General features: G+C 38.8%; 1 protein-coding gene across 3 annotated transcripts in view; it reads right to left on the minus strand.

Moving 5' to 3' along the window:
* Mtbp (MDM2 binding protein) overlaps positions 1-26,558 on the minus strand; it is a 74,014-nt gene that overhangs the window by 42,326 nt on the left and 5,130 nt on the right. For all 3 annotated transcript variants that reach the window (XM_035449696.1, XM_027431689.2, XM_027431688.2), the window contains exons 3-11: positions 25,784-25,857; positions 25,477-25,628; positions 23,864-23,922; positions 22,158-22,302; positions 21,086-21,203; positions 19,177-19,311; positions 17,377-17,471; positions 15,836-15,908; positions 9,847-9,964 (exon numbers count right to left, since the gene is read on the minus strand). In XM_035449696.1, the coding sequence (XP_035305587.1) occupies positions 9,847-9,964; positions 15,836-15,908; positions 17,377-17,471; positions 19,177-19,311; positions 21,086-21,203; positions 22,158-22,302; positions 23,864-23,922; positions 25,477-25,628; positions 25,784-25,857 (969 nt within the window). The remainder of the gene's footprint in view (positions 1-9,846; positions 9,965-15,835; positions 15,909-17,376; positions 17,472-19,176; positions 19,312-21,085; positions 21,204-22,157; positions 22,303-23,863; positions 23,923-25,476; positions 25,629-25,783; positions 25,858-26,558) is intronic.

Below are 26,558 nucleotides of genomic sequence, written 5' to 3' on the forward strand. Positions count from 1 at the left end.
ATAGTATTTTATGATAAAACAAGCTGTCGCTTGATACATTTGTAACCCCTTTGGTTGACCATTTAGTTGAGAAGCTGTTGAAGCAGAAAGTCATAAAAGCAATAAAATGTATGAACTTTTTGTTCTATTTAATATCCATGTTCTCATTCTTTTGCTCTGACTTATTGAAGTTCCATAATATGTTTCTTACTTAGACACGTCCACAATTTCCAGCTTTTCTCTGTGTGTGTGTGTGTGTGTGTGTGTGTGTATGTGTGTGTGCACACACACGTGTGCGTGCGCGTGCGCGAGAAATGCATGCATGTATGTGGGGTATATGTTTCATGTGGTATGTACATATGTGTATACATGTACACATGCATGTGTTTAAGCATGCGTGTAGTGGCGAGGGTCCATATGTGGTGTCTTCCTCAGTCACTCTCCACATTATTTTGAGACAAGTCTCACTGAACCTGGAGCTCACCAATCAGCTAAGCTGACTGCCTGTCTCACATACCCTCAAAGTAGAATAAACTGACACTCGTAAGACCCCACAATTCAACTGGTGAAAGAAGAGAACAGAAAAACAATCTTCCACTGGCTCTATTTCTCTGAATTCAATCAACTATAGAGAGAAAATATTTGGGGGGGGGGGTAGGTTGCGTGTTCATTTACACATGTACAGACTTCATTTTTTATTTATAACTGCGTTATACACGATATTGAAAATAATCTAGCCATGCCTTAAAGTGCACAAGTCAAAAAGTTTATTCTCTAACATGAACTAGGTATCAGTGCTGGCCTGGAGCTCTGAAATAAGAACCAGGGACTCTCAAAGAATGCTGAGATGCTGAACACGGAGAACTCTGTACATTTCTTCCCCCCCGTACAATTTCCAGCATGTTGGAAGCGAGAGACCATGACTGAACTTTTCTTTATTAAAATGTTCATGGGTATTTGGCCTGCATGCATGCTTGTGCACTGCAGGAATGCCTGGTGCCTATGGAGGTCAGAAGATGTGATTTCCCCTGGCCCTGGAGTTACAAATGTTTATGCTGGTGTTGGGAATAGAACCCAGGTCCTCCGGAAGAGCAGTAAGGGCTGTTAACTGCTGAGCCATCTTTTCTTCAGTTCCTAGCAGACAGCCACACGTCACACCAGAGGGTCTTTAACATACATTATACTGCTTATATATACACATATGCAAAAATGCCAAAGCAAAATCACTATAATAATTTTATCATAGCAAGTCTATTTCACATATTTGATCTGTGAATAAATGCTTATTCCTAAATAAGATGAGTATCAAACAATCTCTGCAATTAGATTGCAACAAAGACATCATACCTACTCATAAACAGTTCATCTAAGAAATAAACTTACATTAAGGCAATTAGAAAAGAAACTCAAGATGCTACTGTTAGACCCCCCGGAAAACTAAGGTATCCGGGATCCCAGGCCACGACTGTGGTCACCCCAATCACCAGGCAGATTCAAGAGCTTGCTGCAAACTGCACGAGGCTTTATTGTAATTTAACGAGCTAACCTCATGTTAGCTCGGGTCTTTCACCCACCCGCCATGGTGGATGGCTAGCAAAAGACAGCTCCTAGGGCCTCCCAAGAGATCTTATAGGGCAGCGTGAGGGGAGTGTTTAGGGGTACGCACAGGCTCACGATTGGTGTGCCTCCAGGCTTGGAGGGCTTGCCCTGTGTTGAATGGTCAACTGGTTGTTATGGCTCATAGGCCCTCCCAGGGTGGTTGCTATGCTTTGTGCGTCATTGCTGTGCGCTTGTCCATAAAGCACACCCAGGGTCATAAAGCATAGCGCCACCAGCTAACTTCTGATTGGTTCCTTGTCACAAGGCAGGCATCTGACCTCTAAGTGACCAAGGCAAGTTTATGGCAAGCACATGTTCGGCTGTTATGGCTGCCGAAAGGAGAGCTGGTCCCTTCACTACTAGAAGATAGTGACCTTAATTCATGGGTCATCTTAGAACTAACAGTACAAATTTATGTTTTTCATGTGTTTGTATGAGCTTGTAACATTGCTGGCCCTGTAAACACTTAACTTTCCTCCAAAGAAAAACACTGACTTTAAAAACTCCCAGCCACACAACTGCAGTCAGTTAAAACGTGTTGTCTCAGACTTTTGGCGGGTGTTAACCGACAACTTAGTGACTTCCATGTAACTTCGCAGGAAGTACCAGACTTACAATTAGCAGTTAGTTAATCCTGATCACTCTTCTTAAGGAAGTGAGGGGAACGGATTATAAAAGACAGTCTATTTCTCAATGTTGCATTTGCACAATCAATCAATGACGCAATTTTTGGCTTGCATGCTCCTTCAGCAAGACATAGAAGCATTTTGCTCCAGGATACAGACAAACTGGGAAAGGAAGAAACTACCGAGTGCCCATTTGCTTTATCAAATTTTACAAATTAATATAAAGCATAGGTAAGGTGTATACTATGATTAGAAATTCATTAGCGGGGCTCGAGAGATGGCTCACAACCATCCGTTATGAGATCTGGTGCCCTCTTCTGGTGTGCAGATATACATGGAAGCAGAATGTTGTATACATAATAAATAAATAAAATCTTTATATATAAAAAAAGAAATTCATTACCAAAAAAGTTACTAGTTTTACAGTGCTAGATAGAGTTCAAACCCAGGCCTAGTATATGCTAAGTAAGTACTCTGCCACCTATTCCCATTCTCACTCAGATTTCTACTGCAATGAAGGGAAGCCACCATCTTACACCAATACATTTCAACACTCACATTTTGTCAACAGTTCAACAATTACAAAAATAAAATTAAACTTATGTAAAGAAGAAATATTACTTCATATAAGGGAAAATAAAAATATCTCAGACAACCAGGGAGGAGGATCCAGACAATTATTTTATATATTATCTATAAGAAATGAAAAAAACAATAAAAAAGAAAACAGCTCTTTTAATAATCATGCCAAATTCAAGGCCAGCCTTGGCTAAAGAGTGAATTCCAGGATGGCCAGGGTTATAAAGAAACCCTGCCTTTAAAATAAATAAATAAATAAACAAACAAACAAATAAATAAATATCATGGTGAAAATAAATATCAACATACAATCTAGACTCAATGTAGGCATCTTAAGAAACTATACTCTTTATAACAATGATCCATTGTTTATTTATGAACTCAACATTGAAATAATTCATAGAGCCAAGTAGGGGGTCACAAATGCATGCCTGAGATCATTTGTGCACACACATGCATTTAGGTAAACACACACGCACGCACGCACGCACGCACGCACGCACGCACGCGGAAAAAATCTACCAACTTTCCATTCCTAAAGCACCATCCAATCACACACAGCCAGCATTCATCCCTCACTGCACCCTCCCCATTAAGCTTTGTACAAGTTGGCATACAATTTAGCTGTTAATAAGACCATTCAAGAAATCTGCGGCTCAGTCCTAGAATGAATCTTAACTGATAGCTGTATTTACAAGTGTATGAAGCCTCCTACTGTGGAGATTACAGAACAAACATTTACAAATTCTATCACAGCCATTTCAAAGAAGAAACATCAGGCTCATAAGAAGTTAAATACATTTCCTTTCCATTACAACACCTAAGACATACGATTTGAAAGCACCACTGAATAGAAAATCTATTCAGAGGCTATCCCAGGGCCTCCAATGATGAACAATGACTTCCTTATTGTTGTATAGGCGCAGGAAGCATGTTAGCTCCTACAAAATAGCAAAAGGATAGATATTGCAGAGCTTACAAAGTGTGTACCCTCATTACCAGTGAGACCTGGGTTTGAGAACAACTTCTGCTCAGGAACTGTTATTTTTTCTCCGGGTAAAGGTTGAAGTCTCAGCTTCTCTGTTCTCACTCTGTCCTGGAACACTTCAGCGCTTCTCAGGAACTGTGACGTGCAACCCAGGGCAAACACATATGAACCTCCCCAGGTGCTTTTACAAGAGCGATGGCCTGTCCACTGACACTAGGTTGTTCTTGGGTGCAGCCCAGCTCCACTTTGACAACTTTGCTAATGTTTAGCTGGTGCTAGGAATCACTGAACTGCAGAGAAGAACACAGCTCTACATTTACTTCTTTGGGGACTTCAGTGAGCCTTAGAAAAACAATCAATCTAAAAGCCTTCTGTGCAGTAACAGCACGAGCCTGTAATCCCAGCAATTGGGGGTGCTTCCCCTTCCTTCCCATACATTATGGCTCCCTACTCATCTCTTCCCCACATGTGATGCCTTTTTTTTTTTTTTCTTTGTCCCCAGTCATCTGCATGGCCTCTGGATTAGAACAATTCACTGGCTTCCCATCTAGACTCCATCAGTGGCCAAAGTTGGTCAGCAAGGGTAGGGTTCAATGATCCTGCTTCCCCACGCATGGCTGAATGTTGAGGGCTTGAGCTGTGTATGCCAAGCACAAGTAATGCAACCGCTGTGAGTTTGTGATGCTGTTCCTACAGGGTTCCTGTGCTTTTATATCTATCAGCTAAAGCATCCTTTCCCATGCTTTCCCCTGCCATGGAGAGGGCAGTAAATGGTTCAGAGAGGACTAAGCCCTTACCTATCACTCATTTTCTCAGACAGCCATGCGTTCTGCATTAAGTACTAAGCATTGAAAATAGACGCCTCTCTAAGGCTGAAAGGAGTCTTTGTCTATGTCTTTTTCTTTTTTGTAACATTTGCTCACAAATCCTATGTGGAAAACATATACCCTTTTCTCCTTGGTAGCTAGCTAGGAACGGAATTATTGGGTTGTATGATTAAGTATAAGTTTACTCTCAAAATGTTGTATTAAGTATCTCCCTCCCCACCAAAACCCGTGAGATTTGCTATATCCTCAACATGCAATATCTGAGGACATCCCATGCTGGCTGTCATCTGCATTTCTCCAATGACTAATGACACTGAGCAACCTTCCTTGAGCTTTCTTAGCCACTCACAGGGGCATGTTAGCTGAGGCTTAATCACTTGCTGACTGGGTTGTTGGAAAGAGTTGCAGGGATCTGTCCTGGCTCAAACATGAAAGGAGCTATTTTCTCTTCATACATAGCTTATTTTTTAATTGTCTTAAATGTTTTCTTGAAAAGTACAGATTTTTGAATACTGGTAGATCCTAACTTATAGATTGATTTTTTCCATTTTAGGCAATGTGCTCTATTTGGTATCTGTTAGTTTGTACACATTTTACAGCTTTAGTTCTTAAATTTGGATACATGATCCATTTTAAGGTAATTTTTATAAAAACTAACTGTCTATGAATTCAGGTGGTATAAGCTTTTTATTTACTATTTATTTGTTTATTGCATGTACTCATGTGTGTACAGGAAGGTGTATGAAGGCCCAAGGCTGACCTCAGGTATCTTCCTTGAATGATCTCCATTTACATATTAAGTCAGGGTCTCTCGCGGAGCCCAAAGCTTGCCACACACACATATACACTGGCACACACACAGATACATAATACAGCTGAAAAAATTAACTATTTTCTAATTTCCTTAACCTTTAAGATACTTAGGAATATGTTTATTTCCAAATGCTTCAGGGTTTCCTCAGATTTTTGTTGTTGGTTTCTAACTTTAATTCCACCATGACTCAAGAACACACTAGATAGTTCTGCCTTTGAATTTTTTTGACTTCTTTCATTCTGTAGCAAATATTATGACCCATCCTGAAGAATGCTCCTGACTGAAAGAATATCTTGTCTCTTTCACTAAAATTTATTTTCAAAATCACTACTAGATTTTGTTTCTCAAGATGGAGAAGATTTACAAGTCCATTGTATGACATATTTTAACCTTATCCATTTGCACCCACTGTTTTGAAACATGTCATCATGCTACTCAGATGTGAGGAAGGCACATATGTCACCATTTCAAGACATATCATCAGTCTCTGTTAGTCTACTGCCTTTAAAATGCTATTAGATTTCTCTGTAGTAAAAAGGCTTTGCACGCAAAGTATTTAACTGTTTTTTTTTTTCTTTCAAAAGAATTCTGGATTTGCACAAATGAAGCAACACAAACTTATCATTGTTAAAATTATCATACATCATGCTGGGCATTGGTGGTGCACGCCTTTAATCCCAGCACTTGGGAGGCAGAGGCAGGCGGATCTCTGTGAGTTCAAGGACAGCCTGGTCTACAAGAGCTAGTTCCAGGACAGCCTTTAAAGCCACAGAGAAACCCTGACTTGAAAAACAAAACAAACGAACAAACAAACAAAAATTATCAGACATCTCAAGTTCTAAAATAATCAGACATTACTATTTTGCTACCTAAGCATGAATAACTTCCTTAAATGTCAAGGAAGCAATACAAAAAACCAAGCTGTAAAAATCCCTTTCAGTCTCTGACAAAGGAGGCTGTGGAGGTCTTTGGCTCATTCAGATTGGGAGCTTCCACCCTGTGATGAGACAAGCTTCATGATTTCTAGATATTTAAATTCTGCATTGCAACAAAGAAGTTCTTTAAAAAAAACAAAAAACAATCACTTTCCAATCTTCTAAAAAGCAAAGCTAATAAATGCAATGTGTGGGGCACACAATAGGTCTCCAACAGTGACAGGTAACAATGTTTATCTCATCTCTATGACAACATGGTGATCATGGATTTTTTTAAACAGTTTTATAATGTGTCTCCATGAAACCCTGGGCACTTTTCATTACACAGCTGGCCTTTCATGTAAGCTGTAGATGAAGAAATCTCTTTCCAGGGCTGACAATTTCATTAGTTTATGAAGTTCTTTCCCACTTTTCTCCATAGCATGATTTTCCAGCACTTTGCTTACTTAAAAGTGTTCTGCTACTAGATTTAAAGCCCGTTTCAAACTGAGCACATCCTAGTTCCCACCATGGGGATCTGCTGCTCCTTAAGAACTTTCGTCTATAAACGCAACTGCATCTATGGTTCAGTAAAAATATACATGTGCTTTACAGGGAAAGAAACCTGAGGAGCGGATAACAACTAACACACATATTTTGGCTCCTGGCTCATGAGTGAGTCCAGGTTCATTTTGTTGTTGTTATTGAGACAGCAGCTATTACTATCTGGAAATACATAACCCACTTATAATCTAACAAATATTTCTAAGTACTTGTAAGCAGCAACCAGAGACAAATTTACAGTATTAAACAGCAGGAGCCGCAAGGATAAACAACACAGCTGCAAAGACGGGGATGCAGAGGAGTCAGCCGGCAATTGCAGGCGCAGGCAAAAGTGACAGAGAAAACAGCTTAGGAGAAAAGGCCGGAAACATTATGACCATTAGCTATGTGCCAATTTGAGTTTAAGAACTAGGGGTCTTATCTCTTCTACAATGTAAGCTTCAAGATTCTGTTTAATATGGGGCAAGCACGTAAACCATAGATACTCAATTAAAGTGTCTGTCAAAACCATGAATAATGCATCTACAGGTATGTAGGAATGTTGAACACACATAGGAAGGTGTTCTTTTTACCATAAATAATATCTAATCATTGCACACCTTGCTTTTTTCCTGCAGTGTCTTCATGATTGTTCCCAGTCAACTCTTGCTGAATACAATGTTGCAGTGGGGCTTACAATCACTGCACAACTTCATATATTCTATGTAACAGCATGAAAACAGTAACCCCAAATGACTGCACTGCATCCAGTGGACAGTATCCACTCCATGTCCTGGTAAATGAATCAAAGAATGCTTAACTGGCTGGCTGGATTCGTTAGTTAACTAGAATGACTGACAAAAGTCACAAAGAAATACAATCGGGAAATTGTTTTGGGAAACAGGATAAGCCTTAATTCTGAGATTTTGAGAACAACGGTGAAGAAACGTATTTAAGGTTTGGGGATGACCTAAGAGTTAATGTGGACCACTGAGAGAAGCTACGATGCAAGTGCAGGGGTATGAAGTTCTGAAACTAATCAAAAGTTGTGCCCCCGCCCCCCCCCGCCCCTCTCTTTAAACAAAACCTGGCTTCTGTGTTTTGCCAATGGAATAAGTAACAAATATCCCCTTCAGGCAGGGTCATAAGCTAGCACAGACCTTAATCAAATATCCTGTTTGATTTTATTCTGCTTCTTAGATTAAAAGAAAAACTCCTGCAAGGAGCAAGTTTAATCAGCGCTAATGACCTGGACTAATCAGTAATCAACAACCGCCCAACGGGATCGTGTGATCCACGTCAGAGTATTATTCAGAAGTTTCTACTGTTCATCCCTAAGTTTCAAGAGGCAGTGATTCTAACACCTGAAATCAAACTACAAGGTATTTTCTTAATTACAAAAAAAAAAAAAAATTATGTGGGAAACAAACAAACAAAAGCCTGAGTAAATTCTCAATCAATAAACTACCTTAGAATTAGAATTTTAGAAGCTTCTTAAAGTTGTACAACAAACAGTGATGAGCTACCCTGGACATATTCAGTTTATTTAAGAGAAGCAAATGTTCAGTATGAATTTACTAGCCATAGACACACATAAGTACTGAGAAACACAGTTTCCCATGACTTCATGAAACATGAGCGAAACTTGACTGTACTGCTGCTCTGAAAATCTGATTTTGTTAAAGCACCTTAAAAAACACAGGTATATCAATTCCCAGTGTGCTAGCAGCTGAGAAGGGCTGAAGCTGCAGTTACTTATGTGCTAACATTTTGCAACAAGCTCTACTAATACCATGAACTGGGGAGGTCTTCATAGACACCATGGACAGTAAAGATCCAATGAGACAAGAAGGGAGTTCAGCACGACTCAGTAGCTGGTACTGGTTCAAACTTCTATAGTCTAACACTTGGTAGTTTGTTTTAGGCATATTTAAGTACAGCACAATTTGGAGAACAAGTTTCCTGGTGATAATTAACTCAGTCCCATGTGCACAATAAAGCTTAAAACATGATTACATTGAAACTCTTTGTAATGCGTATGTGACCTCTTCCAGAAAGATGGGTTCTATAGATTGACTATATGTGACATCTTAAGGGTCTGGGGAAAGATCTGGCGTGGTTTCAGTCATACAGACATTGAAAAGACCACCAGGCTATTAACTGCCTCTGTTCCCAGTCTTCTGGGTGGAAAACTGGTAAGCACCTCTTCCTGTAAAGCAACAACCTTATAACACTCCTGGTTTCCCTAGTGCTTATCTGTGAGCACAAGGACCTCTGTGCCCCCTACACTGAACTTCCTAAATTATTAGGGGTATAAGTTCTTGGGGCAAGGAACAGAACAAGTGATCGGCAGAGCCAGATCTCATACCAAGGTTCCCTCAGTCACCTGCTCTCTACGTTCTCCAGGCACCAATGCCCTTATCTGTAACATGAAGGCAATCCCATGTACAGAGTTACTATAAAAGTCTTAGGCTGAAGAGATGGCTCAGAGGTTAAGAGCATTGGCTGTTCATCCAGAGGTCAAGAGTTTAATTCCCAGCAACCACACAGCAGCTTACAACTGGCTATAATGGGATCTGATGCCATCCTTTGGCAAGCAGGCATATAGACAGAACACTGTATACCTAATAAACAAGTAAATCTTTTTAAAAAGTTATATTGCTAAAATACCTAGGAAGCTGTGTGGCATAAGTAACCTGTTAAATAATTAAGGTCTAGTATCATCAGAAAATTATACATACAGGCTCACACAATAAATGAACCATTTCATTTTCACCTATTTTGTTCTTAAGATTTGTCTAAGAATCCAATATTCAATAAGTAGCTACCTAATTAAGCCAAGGTCTGCCTTTAGAGTATTGCCTTTTTAATGGACATGGTTAGAGGTATTAAACAGTACTTTCAATAAAGGTTACTTCCACCTCAAATTCAATCTATATTGTGTACCAATAAAACAACCGAAAGACTTAGTACTTACCACTAATTGTCTTGGGCTTTTTGGCTATGTATTCCTTCCACTTTCTTGAAGCCAGTTGGCTGGGAGGTGGAACAAGTATGTTACTAACAGTACATGGCAATACAAAAAGAGCACCAAGCTGAAAGGAAGAACACAGTACATTCTTATTGCTTGCACACTGAAATTCACGGCTAACACATGTCACGGGAAGTTCATTTCACAGTTAACAATTATTGAGTCATGCTCTCTCAAGCACTTCACTGAAAACTCCAGACACTTTACAGAACAGGCTAGCTTGTAGGTAACCTTAATCAGGACAAAGGAGTGGAAAGACTTTCCCTAAAAGTGGGTGGCATCGATGCCTGGGCTTGGTCCCAGAACTGCATGCAGTGGGGAACCATTCTGAGAATGAGCAGTCATTGTTCTCCGGCTCCTTATTCTACATGTAATATGATCTGGGGCCTGAAGGTCCCCATCATGGCGGACTGCACCCTTGAACTGTGAGACACATAAACCCTTCCTCCCTTACGGTGGATTTGTCCGGATATTCACCATAGCAACAGGAAAAGAAACGAAGACATTTTGTTATTCCTGTTTTCCGTGCATTTAGGTTGTTGGCAGGATTTCTTTGTGCATCAGCAAAACCATAAGCAGCTGAGAGACCTAGTGCCAAAAACGTGTGGTGTCCTAACTTTTGAAACTTTAACTGTATTGATTATTTTTGTGACTTAAAAATTATATCTGATCCCATTCGTTGGTCCACCTGTCTGTTTTTATGCCAATACCAAGCTGTTTTCATTACTACAGCTCTAGAATAGAGTTTGAAGTCAGGGATGGTGATGCCTCCAAATGATGCTTTACTGTACAGGATTGTTTTGGCTATCCTGGGGTTTTTGTTTCTTCATATGAAGTTGAGTCTTGTTCTTTCAAGGTCTATGAAGAACTGTGCTGGGATTTTGAGGGGGAGTGCATTGATCCGTAGATTACTTCTGGTAGGATTGCCATTTTTACTATGCCGATTCTACCTATGCAAGAGCATGGGAGATCTTTCCATTTTCTGATAGCTTCTTTAATTTCTTTCTTTAAAGACTTTAAGTTCTTGGGTTACAGTTACCCCAAGATATTTTGTGTTATTTGTGGCTACCCACCCACCTATGAACACCTAATTTTTCTCAAAGAAGCTAAAATATAAAATGGAAAAAAGAAAATATATTCAACAAATGGTGCTGGAATAACTGGCTTTCAACATGCAGAATGCAAATAGATCCATATTTACCACCATGCACAAAACTTCATGGATCAATACTGAACCTCATAGAAGGGAAAGCGGGAGATACATTTGAACACACAGGCACAGGAGACCACTTCCTAAATAGAACACCAGTAGCACAGACACTGCAAGCAACAATTAATAAATGGGACCTCCTGAAACTGAGAAACTTCTGTAAAGCAAAGAACACAGTCAATAAGACACAACAGCTCCCTATATAATGGGAAAAATATTCTCCAACCCCATATCTAACAGATGGCTGATCTCCAAAATACACAAAGAATGCAAGAAACTAGACATCAAACTACCAAATAATCCAATTTAAAAATGGGGCGCAGATCTAAATAGAGAATTCTCAATAGAACAATCTCAAATGGCAGAAAGACAAAGAAATGCTGAACATCCTTAGTCGTCAGATGCAAATCAAAACCACTCTGAGATTCCATCTCACACTGATCAGAATGGCTAAGATCAAAAACACCAATGACAGCATACGCTGGAGAGGATGTGGAGAAAGGGAACACTCCTGCACTGCTGGCGGGAGTGCAAACTTTTACAGCTGCTGTGGAAATCAGTATGGAGATTCCTCAGAAAATTAGGATCAACCTAATCTTGGAAACAACCTAGATGCTCCTCAACTGAAGAATGGATAAAGAAAATGTGGTACAATTTAGACAATGGAGCACTATCAGCAGGCAAATGGGCAGAACTAGGAAAAATCATCCTGAGTGAGGTAACCCAGAACCAGAAAGACAAATGTAATATGTACTCACTCATATGTGGATACCAGACATAAAGCAAAAAATGCCCAGGCTACAATCCACAACCCCAGAGAAACTAGAACCTTCTTCCAGAAACAGATGGAAGCAGATGCAGAAATCCACAAAATAACCAATGGGCCAAGCTCCTGGAGGACAATCCAAGTGAGAGAGGAGCAAAACTATGAACAAAGGAGTCAAGACCATGATGGGGAAACCCACAGAATCAGATGACCCGAGCTAGTGAAAGGTCAGTGACTCAGATCTGACAAATGGGAAACCTGAATAAGACTGAACTAGACTCCCTTAATACAGGTGACAATGGTGTGGCTGGGACAATATATGAGGCCACTGGCAGTGGGTCCAAGATCTGACTCTAATACACAAACTGACTTAGTGGAGCTCATTCTCTATGGAGAGATACCTTGTCCAGCCTAGACACAGGGGTGTGGGGGTGGAGAGGTGCCTTGGTCCTGCCTCAACCAGATGATAGGACAGACTTAGTAGACTTCCTAGGGGAGGCTTCACCCTATCCGAGGAAAAGATAGGAGGTGGGGTGGGGGAGAAATGGAGACAATGGGAGGAGAGGAGGGAGAGGAAACTGGGATTGGAATGTAAAAAATAAATTAACACTAAAAAAAGAATTTAAAAGATTATATATTAAACATCCAAGGGCAATAAAGAAGCTTTCATTGCTAAAAATAAGAGATTTAATGCAAGCAGGTAAGATGCAGAAGATAACAAATTAGGCCCTCCCCAAAAAACATAAAGCAGCTCCCAAATGATGTATAAGCAAATTCAACTTCATATTTGTATTCTCGGTCTAAGCATACAGATGTTTATTAAATACTTACTCAAAAGAATCACTATGATGTACTTACCTAAATTCTCAGTTTGATTAAGGACTAAATAAAAAAAATTACAACTCTGGAAATTATATCGTCTATTTTAGAAATGTGGTTACATCAATCAATACATTCCAATAAAGAACATTAATTAAAAAAAAAAAAAAACTCTGGAGAAATTTAGGCAAAGCATTAGTCAAATACCTTAAATCTAATGAAAATCTGTTTTTAATTGCCCCGTGTAAATGGATTAGTTGCATGAATACGTGACACTGAATTAGCATTTTACAATGTTAGTTCTGTTGCTATTTATTATTTTTACTTATGCATTCTTAATTACAGATATAAAATTAAGGAAAGAAGTGTTTGTCTTCATTATTATAGGAAAAAACTTTGTGAAAGTGCCTTTTCCAGAGGCAAATATTAGCAATTAGAAGTAAAGCTATTTAGCAATGGAAAATAATCATTCAATATAAGAGGCAAATCTAATTCTCTAAATACTAAAATCCAGGCCTTTCATAAACATGACATCATTGCCAAAAATGCAGACCGAGGGAGAAGAGCCACCACGGCTGTGATGTGGCAGGGGCTGACACCAGTGAGGTGAACATGCCTCGGGAGTTCTCACTTACAGCCGCCTGTTCATGCTGAATGCAGGTCTACACATAACTAATATACTGAACCATGACCCACAGCCATGGCCCCATTTTTGAGACAGCCTAATTGTGATTAAACATTTGCTGCAAATATTGAAATCAAAGATGAAATCAAATATTTCTGTATCTCCCAAGTATTAGTTTCCTATGACACAAGATTGTTATCGCTTTACACTGGATCCTAACAGACTTGGGTTCTGATCATTTATTCTCACCCACGCTCTAACCCTCGGACAATTTCTTGACACTTGATGATGATGCTGTTGGGTTACCTTTGTGACTCAAAAAGGCCAGAAGTGCACGTCAAACCTCACTCTCAAATCCTGATCTGATCTTTGCACTGGGTTCTTTCTAACAAGCTATCACTAGTGAAGTCAGACTTCAAACTTTGCAAATTCCCCTTAAAAACAGCATTTCCTAATCATGGAGTAATGCTGTCAGACTCCCTAATATCCTTGTGTAGTCTATGAAAAAAAGGCTTTACTGCAAGAAAAGTTCAGGTCTACTTAGGGCCAATCAAGGAGAAAGATAGATGAAGAATACTAAACCAGGACATTTCCTGATGGTCATGTAGATTACTTAAGCATCAAGGAAGGGTCTTGTCTACCTGCTGGCTTTAGTATCTGAACAAGCATCTGACATATAGCAGGACAAAAAAAAACTTTTTTGGATAAACAAGAACAAAACAAACAAAAGTCCAATGACAACAAAGCATAACTACACACACTATGAAAATGTCACAATGAAATCCATTTCTTATATACTAAACAAAAACATTATAGTAAAATTAATTTTTAAAAAGGCTACACATACAGCACTCAACTTCAGGGAAGAATCAGCTAACAATTACTTTTTTAAGAACATGCAAAGGCAAGTTATAATCCAATGTAAATAAAAAACTTCAAATTCAGAGCCGTGTTATGTGAAGTCACAGGACACTTGTGCTAGTTTTACATCAATTTGACACAAGCCAGAGTCATCAGAAAGGAGGGAGCCTCAATTGAGAAAACAAAATTGAGCCTCCACAGGATCATCTGTGATCAATGGGGGGGAGTCCAGTCCAGGGTGAACAGTGCCATCCCTGGGTTCTAAAACAAAAGAGGCTGAGCAAGCCGTGGTGAACAAGCAGTAAACAGCACCCCTCCATGGCCTCTGCATCAGCTCCTGCTCCCAGGTTCCTGCCCTGTCTGAGTTCCTATCCTGACTTCTATCAATGATGGATAAAGTTTGAGACAAATAAACCTTCCCCCCTCACACACTTGCTTTGATCATGGTGTTTGATTGGAGCATCAGTACCCCTGACTTGGACAGCACCTGTTTATATACACCTCACCTCTGCTGCATACAGACTGAAGCTCAGGCCTCACACACTCCTTACCTGTGCATTATACGCTGACATTTTGTAGTCATGGTCCCAAAAGCAAGTTTAAAATAAAATGGCTGCACACGAGATACTAAATAACTTATTTATTTGCTTAGGGAATAAGCATTATCTGTAATAACTAGATTGACTAAGGATTATTTCATATTTGCCCTAAACAAATCACAGCACAGGCATATGTGTGACTTAAACTTGATATCATCAAAGGCCAGTTCATCAAAAATACTTTGACACACTACTCAAAACACTATTAAACATACAGGAAATGGGAGTGGAATCTCCAAAATTCTGAGTGATCATATAAGCAGGCACCTTACAACCAAAATCACATTTACTTTACAGTATCAGTTTTCTAAGGGAACTGCAACCAAGGTCTAATTATAACACCATGGGGGAACTTCTAAAATTATACCAATCACTATCTCCTCTCAGGAGCATTTGTTAACAGGCTGGCACTACAGGAGTAAGAAATATTACATAGAGATAGCCAATATGTATTTTCTGCTTTAAAAATCAGTCCTATAGGATGTAATAATTGACAAACTTTTCTTCTTAAAAATGATACAGGACTTTAGACACAGGATTCTACTTAGGATTCTGTAATTTTACAGTTTTTAAAAAAATGTTCAAAAGACATCAAATTGATATGATATACAAATGTAGCTATTAGGATAGCTACAGATCTTATAGACAGCGCTGGAATATAGAAGTAACTTTATCATAAAAAAATAAACATCCAATGATGTTTTAAGTTGTCTCATTTCCACCTCCTGCCCCCCCCCATGAAAAGGCATACACATGTCTTCCTAGAGCTGGAATGAGATACCACCAAAGACGAGATTAATGATGCATTCTAAAATTTAAAATAACTCTTAAAGTCAGCGCTCATAAGGTTTATTTCTGAAAGTCTCCTATAAATTCATATGCCACTTTGTCCACAAAACACTTGAGCAGTATCTTAACATGAATTACTGCCAAAGCCATGTGACATTAGATTATACTAAAGAAACCAAATTTATCACCAAGAGCTCTATTTACTTTTTTTTTTTTAATCATATCCTTAAGCATTGAAATACAAATTCAAAAAAAGCCTTCTATACCTTGCCACACAGAGAAGAGAGCTGTTCCAACAGCAGCCTGGAATTCTGTCTCATGCAGCTTCCGGTCACCTCTCTGTACTAAGGAGTTAAGGAATGAGAGAGTAGTAACTGGGAAATAACTGGACTTGGAAAAGCACGCTTGATTATTTCACTCTCCCATAATTTACTAAAACTCATTCATTAAGCTTAAGTATAAGAATTGCCAATTACTCTTTCCTTTACACATTATTTTCTTGATTATTTGTCCTGATTATCATTACTATAAACTACAGAAACAAGAAATGAGTAAAAATATCTACACTAAAAAGGGGGCTATGTTAGTGTTCCATTCCAAGCCAGCAATTATGTAACATAAAATTTCTGTTCTGGGCTGGTGAAGTGGCTCAAGGGGCGAAGGTGTCTGACCCTCTGACATCCACATGGCGGAAGGAGACCAGCAACTCCTGCTAGCTGTCCTCTGACCTTCACACAAGTGATCCACCCACTCCCAAACATATTCTGAATATCTCACATACATACATAAGGTGGCATGTAGAGTTACTTACACCAAGATGTATCATGCAATATGATGTTCATACATCAACCATATTGAGAGCAAGAGAAACACGTGAGCAAGTCAGAAGTGTGTACAACTTACTCTGTGTTCCCCACAGATTCCCAACACTCTCCCCTGATGCTCATTAGCAACAAGGAGTCAACTGGAGGAAGCCTTGTGCCTATTCTAGAAGCACTCACATAGTACTTGAGGCATGGGGAAGGGGTGGGGAAATAAATTATAAAACTTTTCCTAAAACCATGTCCAGGAAACATCTACTTAATTATCTTGGGGCATGATCCAACATCTAAATGTGGAGTGAAATCACAGAAATGGCTTCATGTGTGCTTTCTGACTTCTTAAGACAAGTAGGTTTTTGCAAGTGAGATCTTTTAGACACCCAACTTTGGACGTGGGAGAAAAGTGTGGGTCTCCCTGGAGTAGGAGAAGCTCAGTCATGGCTACACACACTACAACCCGTCTTTAGCAGAACAATAGTATCAAGAAAACAGCAGAAGCCACGGACAGGCATCTTGGATTCCAGAAAAAGGAAAAGTTATTCTTAAAAGGCATTTAGAACAGAATAAAATGACAACAAACAAAACAAAGCAATAAAATATGCATGTGAGTGTATGAGTTCAACTAATGGCTCACTGTGTGTAGACTTAGCCTGTGCTCAAGCACAGAGCATCATAACTATACTTGAGAAGCAAGGTTTGGTCACCTCTGGATTACTTCCATAACCCTGCCCACAGCAAGTGTCATCCATGAAGGAAAAGCTGATAGCGGAAGAAAGAAAGGCTTCTGACAGAATGTGGAGAAAGCAGGTGCTCCCTTCCCCAGGAGCCCCTCAGTAGGAATCTCCACTTGGGCATGAGCATTAAATGATAACTACAATAAAATGAAAACAAATGGAAACTAACACAATTAATTGTCTGCTGGTACCAAAGCATTCTACCCGACCCACAGAATATAAAATAAAATGAACATTTCAACAAAAGGATACAACTCGAATTCAATGTCAGACATGTAGCAGGAGGGAAGATCTGATAATTTTATCATCTGTACAAATTCTAGGGCAGGACCATAATAGTGGAAAACCTGGAAAAGGAATTCAAATTGCATAACACTTTAAATCCTGTACGTGAAATGAAAGCAAACAAATTAGTGATTATTAGTTTGAAAGCCACACAGGAAACACAAAGAAAAGACATCCAAAGGAAAAACGGTTTTAGTTTTCCCACCCCGTCTCTCTCTCCCCATCGCCCATGCATGCATATATGTGGGTGTACAGTGGTTTGAATAAGATGTCCCTAAAGTCTGGGCATTTGACTTGTTTCTCAGCTACTGGCTCTGATTGGTGAGGCTTATGAGGTACAGCTTGCTGGGTGAGGTATGTCACTGAAAATGGGCTTTTTTTTCTCTCTCTCTCTTTGTTTCATGCTTGCAGTTCAAGATAGAAGCCTCAGGCGTTCTGTTTCCACTGCCATGCCCCTGCCTCGCCATCATGGATCTAGCCCTCTGGAACCATAAGCCCAAATCAACTATTTCTTCTGTAAGTTGTCTTGGTCATGGTGTTTTATCACAGCAATAGATAAGTAACTAATACAGGGTAGAAATATTTATCTTAATTATTTTTACTTTATTTCATTGAAAAGGTTGGTCCTCAAGATTATTCTCAATAGAAGCAAAAAAAAAAAAAAAATAGAGCTGGGCAGTGGTGGCACACGCCTTTAACTCCAGTACTCGGGAGGCAGAGGCTGGCAGACCTCTGTGAGTTCGAAGCCAACCTGTCTACAGAGAGAGTTCCATGACAGTCTCCAAAGCAATGGATAAACCCTGTCTTGAAAAACCACCACCAACAACAAAAAGATAGATTATTATACTTGAACATTTCACTGCCAAAGAAGAGAATCTGAAGTCACTAACTCTTCTAAGTGTAAGGTTTAGAAAAGGACTGGAAATCCTTCTAAAAGATAGACATGGTAAGTCACTTACAGTAAGTAATTATAAATAATATTGGGAAATGAATTCACAGGACTGACCTCCTTTTTTCCTACTGCCCCTTTGTCAGAAAGTATTAACTGTCATTTGACATCCTAGAATTTCAGGACCTCTGTGTTTTACACATTCCTAAATTGGGTATTTTAGGATGGATTTCATCATTTCTCGGAAAGGACCGCCTCTCATACTGTTTTTCAATATTAAAAGGACTAGCTGTACTCTTCTAATTATTATATCTTATATTTGCTTGCATTTAAATAATAACTCTATAGAAGACACGAGAAGAGAATTAGTTTGTCTGACACCACAGGTTAAGCCTATGCCAGGCTCTGCATCAGATGCTAATCACTTACCTCATTTACTTCCCATAGTAACCTTGTAAGGTGGTGCTGCTCTCAATTCACAAAAGAGTTGTCAATGTATTCAAGGTTGTATCTAATCTATAACAGGTGGCAGAGTCTAGTTGCAAACCCAGGCCTACCTAACTTCAACCTTCATTTAACTTTTAGCATCTAGACATCTAGCTTTTCACTGATCTTAAAAGGGTAACATAGGAAACTCCAATTCAGGCTTATAGTGACTTAAAACTACTACCCCATTTAAAAAAAAAAAGCCACTCTGTAGCAATGAGTACCAACACACAGTTGTACTCATCCCAAAAGCCCTCAATTATATGAGCTATACCAGTGAACACGTCATGAAATATTAGTAATAAATAGCAAGGCAAGAGTCAAATGAATTTTATAGACCAAAACTACACAAACAGATGCTAGCAGGAAAAAATAAATGTATATACAGGTACCTTAGGCAGAATATTCTTATCCTTCGATGGTTCTATCTTTTTTGCATGAAAGCAGGTATTTAAATTATATGTACTAACACTCGTAGGTGTAATTCCCTTTAAACAAAATTCAGGAAAACTAATTTCATGTCCAAACTGAAAAAAAAACAAAGAAACCAAGAGAACTTAGTTACAGGTGTTATGAATAAAGATTAATAAATTGTATTAGAATGAAAATTGAGAAGAACCTGACCTTACTCTAGATATACAACAGATGAATGTGAATTTTCTTTTCTTTCTTTTTTTTTTTTTTGATACATGGATTCTAAGGGTCGTTCTTCCTATTGGGTATACATCATTCTATTAGCTTGAACATCAACTTTTCACAAAAACGCTTTCCGTGACCCTTGGTTAGTTGGCAAGAGTATACTAGCTGTTTCATGAACCCACACGACCAAGCAACTTTCCCAGTACACATTCAATACCTGGCTTCCTACCAGTCTGTAAGATACAGCCAGACAGAGCTGCCTGTGTTCTTCACTATGAGGTACTTAGTAGAGTGAGTGCCTTGCAGGGTTCACCTCCGAAGTATGCGGGTGGTGAGAAACGCAGTTACCACAGAAGCTGGGATAGAGCTGCTGTTAACAGTAAGGACGCGACAATACTAACAGCCAGGACTTACTGTGTCTTTATTTTGTACTCTAAATAACTCAAATAAACCTTATGAATTATTTATTGTTATCACCCCTGTCTTAGAGAAAAACACAACTATGGTACCAAGATGTCATGCAAAACTTGAACCATGTCAGGATTCGAGTACAGGCATTATAACTCCAGAGTCTACTAGAATGACTGCTGGCTGAAAGCAACGAAGTAACACCAAGTTTGAAAGTAGATTAATGAGTGCTTAATTTCATATTAGAGGAAGAAAAGAATCACATGAGAACAACTCTGGCATGATCTGTCTACATGTAAGCACATGATTTGAGAAAATGAAAACAAAGGCCATTCTCTTACCCACATAGTCAACTCTTCCACTTTGGCTGAATGCTGATTGACTGATTTGTTTGTTTGTTTGTTTGTTTGTTTATTCCTAGTAACACCATTTGCAGAGACAGTTTCCCTAAAAACTGAATCTTCCTAAAACTAGTATGGAACAGTATGTTAATCTAGATAGACTAGATTATCCTTACTGCTTTTTTGGACATTTCATAAAGCCAATAGGAAAGATAAAGGGAGAAAAAAGTACAAAAAGCCAAAGGGAGTGCAAGAGCCCATTCATGATGACATACTATCCTGAACAAGAATTAAGAAATTCTCTTAATTTTTCTATCTATAAAACTTACATGAATTAATATGAACACATTTCAAAATAGATGTAACTTACAAGAACCACCAACACTGACCTCAGAAATTTAGGAATGACTAAAGAAATCTAAGTGACAATTTTCATCACACAGTTGAGACATCTAGGGTCTAGTAAAACTTTTAAACCAGGTTAGCTGGTTTGTATACGGTAGAAATCACCTAAGCATACTATAGGTAGCCAGTCCCAATACTTTTCCAGTGGCTAACACAGGCAATAAAATTAAAATACTTGTTTCAACAATACAAACTTCGCTAATGTCCAATACTGTTTTCAAAATGCCACACTGCAGAACAGTAATTCCTAAAACATAATCACGTTGACTAGTGAAATTATAACTAATTAAAATCAAATAAAATTAAAAATCCAGTTGGGGGTAGAACAAGTCACAGACTGCTCTTGGTGGCAACATGCAGCTCATGGGCCACCATCACTGAAGAAAACTCCACCTAGTGTCAATCCAGAGCATCTTCCTGAGCACACTGGTGTCGGCTTCAGATGTACTGGAAATGAAGTCCAAAGGCCTACTTTGTTGTATATGGTGAAAGCAAGAAACCTGTTTACCTTTCTTTCCCGTATCTGAATCTCTCCCCTCCACAATTCTCTTGAGTCAATGGCATTGCTGAACTCTTCTAAAGGTACAACATTAGCTGAAAGGTATTCTGCAATTTTCTGACAATTACTGTTAAGAAAAACAGAAAAAGATTTTGATGATTAAATGATGGTAATTCTATTTTTCTTATTTCTAATGGCTACATTTTAGCTACAGTCTAATAGGGGTAACTGCAATCTTATATTAATATGAATTACCCATTAAGTAATTCTGGGTAATTCTGAGGAAAGGCTGCCACATTTCCACAAATTCAGAGTCATCATCCCTATGCAAACAGAAACTTTGCTGTTATTGCCGGCTTAACGGTATCAGATGCACTCGAAGACTCAAGGCCAGTCCCTCAGATTCAGAAACAGAACCTTCACCCTAAATGCTCCTTCAGGGCTTTTGGGAATCCACGGCAGCACTTCATCCCAGGCTGCTGACTGTTAGTATCCCTGCTTTGCCTGCACTTCCATGCGGGGAGCTGGTGGGTTCTCACTTTCTGAACAGCAATCTACTGCTATGCCCGGCTTAGTCACGTTCTATTCAGTGCTTGATTTGTGAAATTAGAAACAAAAAATCTTGAGGTTCATAAATCTAGTTTGAGTGACTGACTTTGGAATCAGAACGGGAGTACAGAATTGACCTCTCCTAATGTGTCTGTCATAAATACAACTGTGTACGCTTATTTCTCCCTTGGCATATAATCATAGGAAGCACGGACAGAATGGGACAAATCCAGCGTAATAGTCACCCTGGTGCCCGCTGGGTATTGAAAGCCTGCCTGAAAGGACACGGTGAATTTGGAAAACCAACGCTCAATAGTGATTATCTGTCAGCACAGATAGGATTTATCAAATATTTAAACATCTAGGAATTATGAAATGAGGGAAATCTAGGTTCCAGTAAAGGTACAATTCTCTAATCAGGGTGACAGGAAACATTACCTTGTGACATTAAATTAATTTTCAAAGGCTCAATCTATTGAAAACCTGGCTGCAGAGCTGAACAGAACAATGACATATGACCAAAGGAGCTTACGTCTCACAGTGATTGCCTGCCATGATAACTTTTGCTGAATGCCATTCCTTCAGATGTTTCAATGCCCCTACAGTGGGCAAGCACTCTTTTAATTTAGGAGGATCTTTGTCAGAAGGCAACAGTATTATGTCTATCATTGCTCTACCTAGAAAAAAAAAATCATAGTTTTTATAAGATGTTGGCTCTAAAGTGACTTAAAACAGCACTCTACTGAACTTTGAGCTTATTTAGAAGATAAAGGAATATTTCAAAACAATACACATCTCCAGGAGTTGGAAAATTTCAAGAACTCATCATTTGAGTTCATGCCATGTTATCTGGAAATAGCGAGCACATGGAAGAAAACAATGAGCTATATCATAATTGCTTGCCGATTCTGCAGCAGTAGTTAATTATATACATTGCTCTGGAGATCATCAATGCTATTATACTCAACAGCAGGAAAAAAAACCTGGGCAACTTCATTATATTCTCCTACATTTAATTTTGTTATCCAAAAGGGAATGAATGAATATAAAACTGCAATGGGCAAATAAATCATTTCTCTTAAAGGACAATAAAACATTCAGTACAACCAATTATACTAGCATCATTAGAGTCTGAGAAAGGTTTACTTCACAGCAGCTTAAATGACATAAAATTATAACTCTATTGAAGGATCAGGAAAATTAAAATGAAATGGAAATCAAATAAAAATTTGATAATCAAAGGCATTTAATAGGACAAACACAGCAACTGTATGATATTCTAGCACATATCTCAAGCCTGGCACATTTTACTAAGAAACCGGATAGGTTGGGGAGTAGCTTAGCATGTACAAGGCCCTAGCTTCAATCCTTGGATGAAAAAGCTAAAAAATGTAAAACTGTGAGTACATTCTGTTATTTTTTTTTTAACATTTTCTTATTTTTATTTTATGTGTATTTTTGTCTGCATGAATGTGCATGTCCCACATGGGGAAGCCAGAAGAGGGCACTGGATTTCCTGGAACTAGAGTTATAGATGGTTGTGGGCTGCCATATGGTTGCTGGGAACTGAACCCAGGTCCTCTGCAAGAGCAGTCAGTGCCCTTAATCACTGAGCCATCTCAACAAACCTTTATTTACTTTCCATACAGAACTCTGCAGTAAAATTGGGCTCTAAATACCAACCAGCTTGAATGTAACAATTTTATGATATGTAAGCTTCAAGATCTTTATAATTATCTAGCTTTAAACACCACTGTATATTCAGTTCCTAGAACAACACATAACATATAATACAGTCATCAACCATATGGTCAAAAAATGATATTCAATAATGAAAATATTCATTACAAAAACTGCAAAAGTATTTGTGCCAAACTTTACCAATGACTATTTGAGTAATACAAAGAAAAGCTACGTTAGGACAAAAAAAAAAAAAAAGAATCTTGGAGGATACTATCATATAGCATTTCATAAAATATGCTTCCCATTTTAGGAACAAAAAATGATTCCTATAAAAAAAAATGCTGAGGAAAGAGCTTTGTTCTACGGTGCAATGTGCCATTTGTTGGTGTATGTGCCAACTGCACCATAAAAGAATATTATCGAAACTATCTAGGTCAAAAAAAAATCTATTTTTCCTGGAACTTACAGGATTAATGTTCTACAGAATACACTGAATTCAACACTCATTCATAAAAATGAGAAAATACAAATGAGGACAAACAGTTATTGTATTACCAGGGGCAGGAAGTTTGTCTGATAACTGATGCAAATTTTCTGCTGATTCTTCATATAGGCTACAATAAAAAAATAGATTTAGATAAAAATATCCTATACAAACATATGGCATAAACACACACATACACACACACACACAAATCATATAATCAAAACAGGCAATAATGATCTGTGTGCCACACAGTCCCATACAGTAGACATACTACCTTTTTTGACTCAGCTGACAAACCCATGTACCATTAACTTTAGTATTTCTCCTTTAAATAAGTGTCCTAAAGTCATGTAATTATTATTTGTGAAAACTAGCAGTCAACCTGCAAGGACAAGCTCTTACCCACACCCCAAAACCAAACAGAACCAACAATAATAATGGGAACAAGCTCCTAAATTATATTTATATAGTCAATATAAATAATAAACCAAACATGTTCCTAGTCTTCAAAGCAAGCCAGAAGGTTTTAATAAGACACTGCTTTACTCTAAGTTAGTTCTACGTCTTCTCTGAGAATATGACATTTTGCTCAGATTCCTAAAAAGACCTATGAATTTTATTCATATGGTGAAATTTCGCTCTCAGAATAATTTATTATGCAGGGTAAGGAGATATTGTCTTAAGACAAAAACCTTAAAGCATCCTGTGCTAAACTATAGTTTTCAGGCTCCCTCTTGTGGAAATAAGGCCACATGTAAAACTACCACATAGTTTTTCTCAGTGATAAAACAGGAGTTGATTAAGGCTCCATGGAGACATCTTAGAAAGTACCTAAAAGAACGTCCATACTTGATGAATGAGTAACCAAAGGACCTAAGTAAACAAATGAGCTAAGTCCCGGCTTTGCCTCATATAACCGGAGAGTCCTTTTCTAACTCCTGCTAATTCCACAGTTCCTCCCTCTTCTACACGCCCTTCATTAACAGAGTGAATAATACAATCTGAAATCAGGGAGAAGGAATTCTCAAAGCCCATACAACTTACAGGTATATTATATGAATACTGAAAACAAAAGCTTTTCCCATCACATGATGAAAGCTAAGACGAAAGGGCTTAACAGCGTCAGAAATGGAACATCTTAGGAAGGAAGAGATTATCACAACTTAGTGCTTGGATCGCCTTTCACATTCTAACAAGAGTCAAGGAGCTTACAAGTGAAGTCAGTCACACTGACACTCCTCAGAAATTCTGTGGATTACAGAAAGTACCAGAAATGTTGACGAGGCATATAAATTGAAAAAAATAAAATAAAATAAAATCCCACGTGTCAGCCACAGAGAGCAAAAGAACAATGTGCTCCAGTCTGAGTGCTAGCCGTTAGCATTAAGTGACTCCTCTATTCTGGCTACCACAGTATCAGGCAGAAGTCAGCTTCAGGAAATGGCTATGCCAGTGCAAACAGCACACTAACAGCTATGCAAACCCAGGCAACATTTTCAGGCATTGAGTAGACAACATGGCTAAACTGCCTAGGATCTTCCCAAACAGAAGTATTAAATATTATTATAGTTGATTAAATTCCCTGACTTTAATTGCTAAAATAGTCCATCTTTTCTGTCCTGTCTCAAAACGACTGGCTAATGTTAAATATCTGAAAGGTAGCACAGGCATGGAAGCATACTCAGCCAAGGACAGGGACTCCCTGCTATTACTGTCATCTTCTTCCAAACACTCAACAGCCCTCTGACATTCTTCTATGTTTGCTTGAAGGACATCTTCTACTTTATCCTTTTCAGTGTCGAGATGTATCTCTTGCCAATCAGAACTACAAAACTAACACAAGATGGTGGTAAGAAGAGGAGTCGTGGAGTCATTCATAGCATTTCCCAATAGCTGTGACAAAACCAACCAATCAAAAGGGTGGCATTAAACAAAGTGGGTTAGGGAAACTCTTCCCAGTAGGAAAGGCACCTGCTAATAGCTATTACCTGATAAAATCCGCATATTGCTTGCACTGCAAAGAACCACTTCCTGGGATGAGGGGTGCCACCCACCGAACAAGCTTGAAAAAAAAAATCACACTTATTAGAAGAAAGACAGTCAATAAGAAAGTCATCGTAACAAATTAATTTAGAGAATTATGTAGTTCTGAAACACAGTCTCCAGTTTCCCAAGTTTTATACTTTTTTAGGTGTGTGTCTTTTTTGAATCTCTGGTAAAAATTTAATCTCTCAATCTGTTTAAAGAACAAATGCATTAACTCATCATAATACCACATGCACATTACTTAATCATCATTTAAAACTACTATAGTGTTAAAAAAAAAATACAACTACTGAGTTATGGCTGGACCACACAAAACCAGTTGGCTACTAAATAAAAACAATTTCCTTGACAAAGGCCATGCAGGCTTGGTTCTACCTGGCCACACGCAGAAGATGCTCTATTTGAAAAATGTAACACTAAAAAACCAAACCAAACAAACAAACACCTCAAAGGTCACCATGGAGCACAACTCATAGGGGCCAAAGGGATTTGAGAGCTATGTAGAGGAACCAGATTCAAGGCCAGGAGGGGGAAAGTAAAGCATTCATAGGCCTAACTTTTGGGAGGGAGGGAGGAGGGAGGGAGGGAGGGAGGGAGGGAGGGAGGGAGGGAGGGAGGGAGGCAGGCAGGCAGGCAGGCAGGCAGGCAGGCAGGCAGGCAGGCAGGCAGGCAGGCAGGCAGGCAGGCAGGCAGGTGCGGAGCGCCAATGGCAAAGTC

This window comes from Cricetulus griseus, chromosome 10 (genome assembly GCF_003668045.3).
Source record: "Cricetulus griseus strain 17A/GY chromosome 10, alternate assembly CriGri-PICRH-1.0, whole genome shotgun sequence".
Classification (NCBI taxonomy): domain Eukaryota; kingdom Metazoa; phylum Chordata; class Mammalia; order Rodentia; family Cricetidae; genus Cricetulus; species Cricetulus griseus.